At 35.2% G+C, this 11017-nt stretch overlaps 1 protein-coding gene and 1 long non-coding RNA gene across 2 annotated transcripts; both read left to right on the forward strand.

Moving 5' to 3' along the window:
• Nucleotides 1-354: 354 nt before the first annotated feature.
• On the forward strand, nt 355-7058 carry LOC143529592 (F-box protein PP2-B10-like). Its single transcript, XM_077025353.1, has 5 exons — nt 355-538; nt 2019-2074; nt 5657-5797; nt 5950-6062; nt 6668-7058. The coding sequence occupies exons 1-5, from the start codon at nt 355-357 to the stop codon at nt 7056-7058; spliced, it is 885 nt and encodes a 294-aa protein (XP_076881468.1).
• A 142-nt stretch (nt 7059-7200) lies between these two features.
• On the forward strand, nt 7201-7988 carry LOC143529578 (uncharacterized). The gene is made up of 3 exons (XR_013134685.1): nt 7201-7261; nt 7350-7465; nt 7584-7988. It is a non-coding gene; the product is annotated as an uncharacterized LOC143529578 (long non-coding RNA).
• The last annotated feature ends 3029 nt before the right edge of the window (nt 7989-11017 follow it).

An 11017-nucleotide genomic window follows, 5' to 3' on the forward strand; every position in this document is an offset into this window, starting at 1 on the left:
ATTGGTTGCCTAAACTAGTAGAATAAGCAGTCTTGACAATTTCTTCGACCGACAGGGCTACAACGCAGCCCGGCAAGGCACCTTCTTAGAATCCTAGCCTACATGCTCCAAAAGGGTACCTTCCTGTTTCAGTAGGCTCTGACACGACGCCTTCCCATCCTGGTACATAAAATTGGATGAATTTACTTTATAACAAGAAAAGAAAAAAAAAAGTTTAACAAGAAGCAACATCATCATCCTATGCGTCATCATATTACGTAAATCACATCCATTTCTTCTATTATAAGTAGAGCACTATTAGTCCTCCATCTCCCCAATCACTTACTTGAGCATTAATAATATATCACATTCAACATGTCTGGTGGACCTCCATCCTTTTCTTCTGCCAGGCCTGGAGCTCCTTCTTCTTCTTCATCAGGTGTTGCGGGTAAAAAACCTGTTTCATTTCAACGCTCAATTAATGATCCACAAAAACCACCATCACAAGGAGATGTGGATCCACGTGCAAAGAATTCAACTAATAAGCCCGTTCAGTCCGGTTAGGTCACCCGTATGTATAAGAAGACGTACTCATGCGACAAGAACTAAATGATCGTGTTTGTATCGAAGTTCATTGTTGTTACTTGTTAACTTTGTTCGAACGTTCTGTTTGTTTGTAAAGTTTCTGTTCTTGGGTGTTTCTTTAGAGATAATTAATTAAACTTTAGTTCCTCAAATCACCCTTTATATTAGTTTCCAGGATAGATCTATTGGATCTATTATTTTTGTAGACAAAACAAACCAAACTGGCTACATCTGTTAAATTTCTTAATAACAAATCTCATAATCAGAGTTAAACCATTTACAAATACTGTGAGTAATTAATTCATTTATGGAAACAAAACTACATATTTCAAATCTCTCATGTTCATTTTTAATTGCTAAATAACAAAAGTCGTCGGGTGTTTCTCGTCATTTTCGGCATCTTATCAGAACCGCTCATAAATAATAATAATAATAATAATAATAATAATAATAATAATAATAATCTATACTAGTAGATGTGCCTGCGCGTTGCGGCGGGACACTATGAGGATTAGGTCGGTATGAGTAAGGTTCCTAAAAGAGACGCGACGGAAATTTGATGGTGTCGTTACGGTTGTGATGGCACAGTAGTTTTCTATAGGTTAATGCAACATATGCTAGTGCAGGCTGAGTAAAAACAAGGACTAACTTTTAATTACTAACAAATATTATAAATAAATCTAACGAAAGAAAACGCTAAATATGTGAAACAAAACAAAGGCAAACAAAATGATAAAAAACAAACTTAACTATGACATAAGTAAACAATACGATAATATCTTTTGCCATTACATAGTATACAAAAAAAAATATATTTACGAGATCATAAGCTAACAGTTAAATAGGCTTATAAAATATCAAGGGATATATATAAACTTTAAAAGCTGCCAGCGATCATGGGTTCTCTTATACCTTGAAATTAAAGGTGTTGTCTAGAATCAACTGAACTACCTGTTTTACCATTTCGATGTTTTAAGAATCTTGGTCAACTGTTGACTTCGGCCTTTGTTTCAGGTCCTCAACATGCCACCGCCACACAGATTGTTTCTATTTTCGTTGTAAACTTCAGCCAAAACCAATCATTAGATGCGGATTTATGTTATGTCAGCTCCAACATCCTATATCTGCCACAACAACATAATATTCCTACTATAAAACAAATTCAAAAACTGATTCAAATAAAAGATCAAATAACCTGAAATTTTATGGTTGAGGTTGGAATTGCAATTTAATTGTTGCGTTTGGACTTTGACATTAAGAGTCAAATCTATTTTGGGCATTTTGTTGTAAGCTTGTACAGGTCAAACCTTTCCAAGAAACAATAACTTAATTTATGCTATCCAATTGATGAGTCAATGGGTGTGCATGAAACCGAAAGATACGATACTGACCAAACCAGGAGCTGCTTATTGTCGATGTTGTATTATAAATTTGTTTTTTATTGATGAATTCAGGTTATGTTATCATACTTTCAAAATCAGGTTATGTACTGTCACTATTAATGCAACAGGTTATGTACTTTTTGTGATAGATGAAAAGTTAGTTAAGAGTATATGTTGTAAATATTATTTGGCTTATAGGGAAGAAATCAATCAAAGAGTTTATCATAGTTTCTGAATTTTGTTAAGGAACTTGTTAAACCTGTCAAATCCGTCGCGCAGGACCGTTTTATATACCCGGACCGACCCATTTGTAATAGGTCCTGTTCCGGGTTTGAGAAATTATTTAAATCAGTTCAGGTGCAAGTCGGACACGTTGCACACCCGTATCGGAAAGTAAAAAATTTTGACTGTTCATGTTTTGGAAAGAACCCGTTTTAACCATACCACGTTTCATATGTTGTTTCATCAAATGATAAAACGATTGAGTTAAAAAAACAGAGGTAAAAAAAGGGAAAATAAGTACAAGTCATTACATAATGTGCAAACCTCATTTGATTATCATTCTTTTAGGTCTTCATAAAAATGATAATCCGTTTATGAAAATAGTCGTGAGATTATTTGACAGACTCTGGTAAGCATTAGTATACATTTTTGATCCATGAAAAATTCGAGCGTCCATCTAAACACATAAGCAACGATATCATGGTAATGATAACTACATGTTATAGTAAATAGAGTGAAGTTATATCTAGTTGTGTCACCGCAATGAAGAAATGTATGCATCGTACAATGCAGATACTTTGATTGGGAACATATCAGGTAGCCTCGGGGGTAGAGATACCTTAGGTGAGCCATGACATTGAACCAAAAGATAAAGTCAATGTGCCACCGATGAATTGAGGTAAAGGCGATATTGGAAATGGAAGAAAGACTGCAACAATCAACCGCAGATTCTCCTATCAGGCTTGGTAATCGATCAACTGCATTTGCATAAATAAAAATTCAGAACCAATATTATATATGTGTGTATGTTAATGTTACTCAACCTGTTGACATAGTTAATTATGCCATCTTTAGCCGGTTACGTTTAATAACAATTAGTGACATAATAAGATGCCGTAAGTTTATGCAGTTTTCAATGTGAGAATGCTAACGTGATGTCTCGAGTACCATCACAAGTGCATCAGTTTACAAACCAAACTGAACAGTTCAGCTTGTTTATGTTAGCGAAATGAAATATTTAGGTAGAGCTCGCTCGCGAAAAGTTTAAGCAAACTCACTGTTTTCGTATAAAATATTACCGTTTTACAAATATTGACATATAAATAAATAATAATATTTTATCATACATTATTATTTATATGTATAAAATATATTTACCGTTTTACAAATAATATAATATTAATAAACTACAAACTTTATAATGATTTATATGTATTAGTATTTAGGTTGTAATTTATAGATATATGAGCTTGAGATTTAGTTTAAACAAGCCAGTTAGCTAGCCAGCTAAACGACCCAACTAACTCGTTACAAACCCTTGGACTGTTTACAAAGGGAGTCGGCTCATCTCGTTTACAAACGATCCAATATCAAGCAAGCCATCAGTTGCTTCTGACTTCGTTTGACATGAAAACCGATCATCTTGCATTCTTTCATCCTATATGTTGTTGTTGTTGTTGTTGTTGGAATATCATGTATTCAACTAAAACATATAATAAGTTGCACAAGTGGAAAAGGCTTACTTTGATGAGGTGGGAAGAGTGAGGGCATAGGACACAGGACCGGTCTATCTTAATGGGACGGTTCGCTTGGGTGTTGAATCGGCCAAAAGTCAAACTCTGGTTCTAGATCAAAACCGTTGACTTCCACTTTTTCGATCATCGAGTTGATACTACTCTCTCTAGTGTCCTGTTTTAGCTGAGTCGGCAACTCTCCTTTCATTTCCCGTGACTTTTTAGATCATAGGACAAAAAAATGTAACAATTGAAAATGGTTTAACATAACTACAAATACAAAGAGAATAAGCAATCACAAGATCAGGCAAGAAAGAAGAACACATATTAAGAATTGACATTTTAGATCATAACACAAGCTCAAAGATCACAAAACACACAAAGTCTCAAAGATCACCGATGATACAAGAACCCATTTGTAGTCATAACACAAGCTCAAAACATCAGAAATCACAAACAAGACTCAAAGATCAGCCAAGAAACAACAACCCATATCAAGAATTGACATTTTAGATCATAACACAAGCTCAAAACATAAGAAAAACTATACAGTTCGGCTCGTTTATCTTAGCGAGCTGAAATGTTTAGCTAGAGCTCGCTCGTGAAAAGTTCAAGAAAACTCGCCAAAACCATAAATCATTTGACGCAACCGCTTCTAGTGAGATCGTTGGTCGTTTGATATCACCCCTAACATACGCCCCTCGCAACTCCCGTGGACAATTCCTCCATTCGATATGTGTACAATCGATGCTACCGAGCATCCCTGGAAAATGCCATATAGCCCCGTGCACGGCGTAAAGACGTGTAATGTCGTGTCTTGTTGGTTTTCGTAGAAACTCTTTGCCATACAATTTTATAATCGCGTTACAAAAGAATTGTATACATTCACGTGAAGTTCTCTCAGACATTTGTAAGTATTCATCGAATTAGTCGGGTGGGTTACCTGTCGCTAGTTGACGAATAGCGGATGTGCATTTTTGAAGCGCCGTAAAACTTCGTTTGCCCCTCGCGTCGTAAGATTCTTGAAACCATTCTTCGTTTGCTTCGACGTCGGCTACAATCTTTAAAAATAAAGATTTAGGCAACGAAAGCGTTCCCTAAACGTCTCGTCATTGTATTTCGGATCCTCCACAAAATAGTCGTTCATTAGCACTTCGTGGGCATGTATACGATCACGCTCCACCATTTTTTTCTTTGGACGGCTCGGGCCTTCAAGTTCGTTATATAACAACGGGAACCATTCGAGAATGTCATTGTCCGAAGTCGAAGAGCTATCGGTGTCTAAGGGACCAAGTAATTCGAAAATTCCATATTTTTTGTTGTGAATGAAGGGGAAGATTGAGAGTGTTTTGAGTTGGATTTGGTTTATGTTTTGCTTTTGGTTTTATATTGGTTTTTTTTTAACCCTCCCCCCCCCCCTTCCCAACGGCTCCCTCCCCAATGGTCAAATTATCTCGATAAACACTCATCACTTGCGTGATGGCTATCACGCAACCAACCCCCGTCACGCGTGAGCAATGACTGACGGCGGTGTGCGGTGAGCCATCACGCGTGATGGGAGCTCCTCACGCAGTGCCTCGGCCCCTCTTATATTGTCACTTTATTACTCTGTATTTTAAAAATTATATTATCTTTTTAAAATTTTTTATTAAAAGTTTTCTTTTAATTTTCTTTGTTAGTTTAAATTCTTGAAAAAAAAAACTCGTTGAAGCCCATGTTTGCCAAAACCACAACAGGCTTAGCCGGCTTTATCGAGTGTCCAGTCAGCACTGCATTGCACAATATTATTTGATGAATTCGGAACCCAACTTAAACGACAACACAGCCACTAGTTTATTTGAAAGCCTTGTTTTGGATTTCAAAAATCCATAAAGAAATATCAAAATGAATGTGAAAACTGTTTATAAGATGTGGACAACTGTTTGGTGTATGCATAAAAGTATATATTAATTTTTGTTTAATTATAATTTTCAGGAGGATTATGATATATGGAGGCCTAAATTGCTGGAGAACTATCAGGAAATATTAAAATTGTCTAAATATTCGAGAACCCGAATGAAAAAGAATATTTATAATCTGCTCATTAAAGGAATTTTTCTTCAAGATGATAATCTGGTAAATACTGATCGGCTAATCCTAAGGAATTCTTCTTTTGTTTAAAAGTTATGACAAATTTTTAGTTACGAAGTCTTCAGGTTTGTAAGCTGTAGCAATTATTTTAAGGGATGGTCCAAAATTCCATTGACTTGTTTTGTTATGCATCTCAGTTGTTTACACTTGGAAGTAACGGTGAAGGAACTGAAATCATGTCAGCAAGAACATTTTCATACAGAAATGGCAATCCTCATGATAATTGGTGTATTAATGTTCCAAAGTCAAGGTTCTCTCTTTCAATCTATGTGTTTGCTCTTATATATGGTATTGTCATGGGTTTGGATCAAATACAAATGAAATTAACATGCTACTTGTGAAAAATCAAGTAGAGTAATTTTATATACAAATAAAGTAATTATATATGTAATTACATCATTACTCTACTTTACTCTCACCATTAGCAATTTAATTTCATTTGTACGTTAACCTTCCCCGTATTGTCAGATAACAATAAAATCATTACCTTACTTATAACTTATTTCATATTGGATTTTTCGGGTACTAACTTTGTTCGGTTTCTCGTTACATGTCCATAGCTTCTAACATAACGAATTATAAAACTAAAGAAAACGCAAATTCATTACACCCCAGTATATATATATATATATATATATATATATATATACTATATTATAATACATTTTCTGAAAATTATAGTTTATTATTTAATTTATTATGTTTATCTATTGGTTATATGTATTCTTCTGTGTTACACCTTCGCCTAGTATATGTAGGAGATGGGTGTGATCATACTTTGTAAGTTCTGTTTTTCTCATTTTTGATTTAAAAAAAGAAGAGACTACAACTAATTTAGAGTTTAATATCTTGCAGGTTTAAGATGGTAGCACAGATGTTTGATATTTCAAATTTGATGATCAAAATCGAGACAAGAGCTCAATTTTTATCTCCAAATACCGAATATGGGGTCTATCTAGTCTTCAAGTTTTGCGATTCTAGAAATGTTTCTAGAACCCCAATGTATGTTGACCTAAAGTACAGAAAGGGGAACGAAACCTTACATGCGTATTTTTCAAAATGGAGAGCTGACGAGTGGATGATGATTGAACTATACCGGTTCTTGAACCATAAAGATGATGGTGATTTTGAGGTTTTACAAGAGAGCCTTTCAGCATCCTATTGTAGAGAACATGATGCGATCTATGTAGAAGGCATTGAGTTTCAACCCATCGACAACGTAAGTTTCATTATATTTCCATTCTAGTTTGTATTTTGCAAATGTTCTACGTTACATGTTTATGAAATAGTCTAAGGAATTTTAAATAGGTGGAACATGAAGAAACTGAAAAGTCGAGGAAAGTCCAAAAAGTTTTGGAATCAAACTCGAACTTGGATCAGTTCCTACAAATGCCAACTAAAAGCGAAATGATATTAAAGGGGTCCATAAACTATGACTACGGGGAAGAGGTTCTTATTTACTTCTAGAAAAATTAATACATATTGAAATTTTAAACATTCCTCCTGGTTCTGTAACAATTCACTAATTTATGAATAGTTGGTTTCGCTAAATGAAGTGAATGGAAAGAAGCACCTTATGCTTTCAGCAAAGGCGGCTCTCTACAACTCTTCTGATTTGGAGCTTTTTGTTCCAAAACCAACACCCAAGTCCAGGTTAGCTTTTTGTAAATGTTAATTTATACTCTTAATAGATTGATGCGGTTGTTTATGTCTTCAAAATCTACCAATGTTTCTAAAAAAATACTTATCACATAATATAATGTACATGCAGATTTGAAGAGGTGCTTGAGCTTCTGCCACAACAAATATTTCGTATCAGTTGCACGGTTAAAAGCCAAATGTTGTCACGAGATGCAGATTATGTGTGCTACTTAGTGTTTAAGCTTTCCGAAAATTGTAATGAGATGCATGGTCCAGTCGAAGTACGAGATCTACTTCAGAAAATTAAAGTGTCCGAATTTGTTTATTTCAGAACCCCAAGCCCATGGAATATACATAATATTTCTCAGATTCCAAAACAAAGGAGTGATGGGTGGATGGAGGTTAACGTCAAGAAATTCAACTCAAATCTTGAACTTGAAAATGATTGGGTTCGGGTTAATTTGAAATTTTTAAGTTATGAAGGCTCTTTGTCCGGCCTTATTGTCTCTGGCCTTGAGTTTCGGCCAATGTAACAATATTAATATGTGAATTCGTCTTGCTAATTGTGTTCTTAATATTTATATAAGTTTACCAGTTAGCTTCTTTTTGTTTTATTAATTCGACCAGTTTATAATAAAGCATGACCTTGAAGCTAATGTTATTGAAGATCATCTAAAGTTTGAATTAGTTATATTTATCTTTATGATGTTAAATAATTGGAAGTATTTAGCCATAGTTTGTATTTCAGTTATTTATTTTATGTTTTTTAGATTAGCTTCTATCAGAATTATAAACAATATTTAGCTTTTGGTGTCTATTATGTTATTATGTGATAATTTTACTTATCTTTGTTTAGGATCGCTAAGGTTGTCAGGCGGTTAGTCTAAGCGAGATTGGGATATTTCGGATATCCGAGTTTCGACTTTTGATATTTTAGATTTCAAAAGAAATAATTCGGATATTTTGGATATCTGAAAAATATCAAAACCACTATCCGAATGTGAAATCGATAATTCGGATATCCGAATTTTTCGAATAAATCGGATTTTCGGATATTTTGAATTCGGAGTCGAGTTTAGATTTTTTTGAACACCCCTATCACAAAGTCCTATTTATTTTAGTTTTTTGATAAGACGAAGCTTGGACGAAAACACAGCAGGGTTAAGACTCAATATGTATATGAAATTTCATAAACAGCGAGGGTCGGACGTTAAGTGTTATTAGGAAAACGAGTAAATTTACACTACGTATAAAAATTTTTGGACAAAAACTATGTAAATTTACACTAATGAGAAAAAAAACAAGGGTCGAGGGTAGGGCTGTTAATTTATGGCACGGGCATGTTAACGCAGGTTTTAACATGTTTGGGTTTGAGCTTAAGAGCACTATGCAGAATTAGCCTAAAGGTGCGGTGTTTTTGCCTGAAGGTGCTAGAGTAGGACTACATCTTATAGCATTGAATCTTTTGAGTTTATACAACCGTACTGTAAGGCCCCGATCCCGGTGCCCTACTCTATCGTTTGATTTACTCACAAACACAGTTCTAAATATCAGAGTTAATTAAAACTTTTGCGGAATAATAATAATAGTCAACCATTCATTACAAACATTCTCAACTTGTCTTTTAAAACAAAACATAAATGATAATATCAAAAAATCATGACAAATCTTCAGATGTCAGCCTCTTCAATCTTGCCATGTGTCCTGCTCAAACCAGCTGTCTCAATCTGTTAACATGTGTGCATACTAAAAGTCAGCTATGCTGAGTGAGTTCTAGTTAATCAAATCACTTACTTTACGTACACATATACGTGCCCGAAGGTACGCATTACATACTTAACATGTTCATCATTCTTTCATATATGTTCATAACTAACCTTACATTATAAAGAGCGTTTCGCCCTACATACCTCGAATATTATTAGGGTCCGGTACCCTCCATCCTCGGATATTATTAGGGTCCGGTCTCCCTTCTTCCTCGGATATTATTAGGGTCTGGTACCCTCCATCCTCGGATATTATTAGGGTCCGGTCTCCCTTTCTTCCCTACTATCATGCCATACCTTTCTAAATATATAATTGTAAGTTTCATACATACATGCATCATTCATCCATCATATACAACAATCATAACAACAAACCATCGCCTGACAGTGCATGCAATATCCGAAGATCATTCACGCACTGACAAGCTTTCATTTACATTTAAGATATACATAATTAACATACAAATCATACATGGCATACACTTACCATTTAAGGTAAGTGTATTAAATATGACATCGAGTATGCACACAGCTCCGAAAATATAACAAGGAATGGGGATAGAAACTTACCTGAACTCGATTACGTTCACCGTTAATTGTTATTCATTTCCTTAGCTGTGCGCGACTAACTATATAACAATTACACGTATCAATTAACTATCACTACTCATATCGCATTTCTAGTCTAGTTATAACCCTCAACGAACGGGAGTCCGGAGGGCAGCGCCCCTGGCATCGGGGTTCTACGGGAGGCAGCCCCTAGCGGGGTCCAAGGGGCAGAGCCCCTGCCTGGGGTCGAGCTGTCAGGTCAGCTCGGAAAATTTTATTTTCATTAATTGTCTTAACAAGCTTTCCATTAGAATTTTAAATTATTATCTAATTCGCTAACTCGTTTGCTATAACGAATGAAGCCTGATTCGTTAACTGATTCGTTATCTTTTATGATCTGATTCGGTATTTTGGTTCATTATCTTAACATAGTCTGGTTCGTTATCCTAGTTCGTCATCTTGTCATCGTCTGGTTCGTCATTCTGATTCATTATCTGAAAATGACTTGATTCGTTATCTTAATCGTAACGAATTGGCGAGTAACGAATCACCTGATTCGTTATCTAAACATAACGAATGGGTGAGTCACGAATCACTTGATTCGTTATCTGAACATAACGATTGGGTGAATAACGAATCACTTGATTCGTTATCTGAACTTAACGAATGGGCATAAGCATCAGTCTTATCCAGATCTTTGACTCAAGGGGTCAAAGTCAAAATCGTCAAGAACAACATACAGTCAACTCATACCGGATCTGCAATAAACCTTTGTTTCTTAACGAAACAACACGATTTAGGTATCAATGAACTCGTAATACCATTACCAACAAACCCTAACCATTCATTCATCCAAATATTCGTGTTTATATGGTGCGATTGATGCATCTATATTACGGGTTCCTTAAGTTAACAATTAGCCTATCAAACGTTAACGGATTTCAGTAGGATTTGTTGAGTTGGATTCGTTTTTAATATAATCAAACAAATTTATGATTTCTAGACGTAATCCGGACCTAAACGAACAAGTTCTCGATATAAACGTACTTTAAATGAGTTGGTTTACGAACACGGTCTAGTCTTGATGTTGTTTTGGTTCGTCACAACGTTCTAGCACCAACGGGTTCGGGTTTTCACCTTCGGATCTTGGCTCGGGTTATAGGATAGTGTTTGTGTGTATTTTTATGGTGTAGGCTATGGTGTAGAGATGGATAAAAATAGAAAAGATTAGGGTTTAAGGGGTATTTAT

Source organism: Bidens hawaiensis, unplaced genomic scaffold, assembly GCF_021521415.1.
Source record: "Bidens hawaiensis isolate Kalapana, Puna unplaced genomic scaffold, B.hawaiensis_p1.1 tig00008580_1, whole genome shotgun sequence".
Lineage (NCBI taxonomy): Eukaryota > Viridiplantae > Streptophyta > Magnoliopsida > Asterales > Asteraceae > Bidens > Bidens hawaiensis.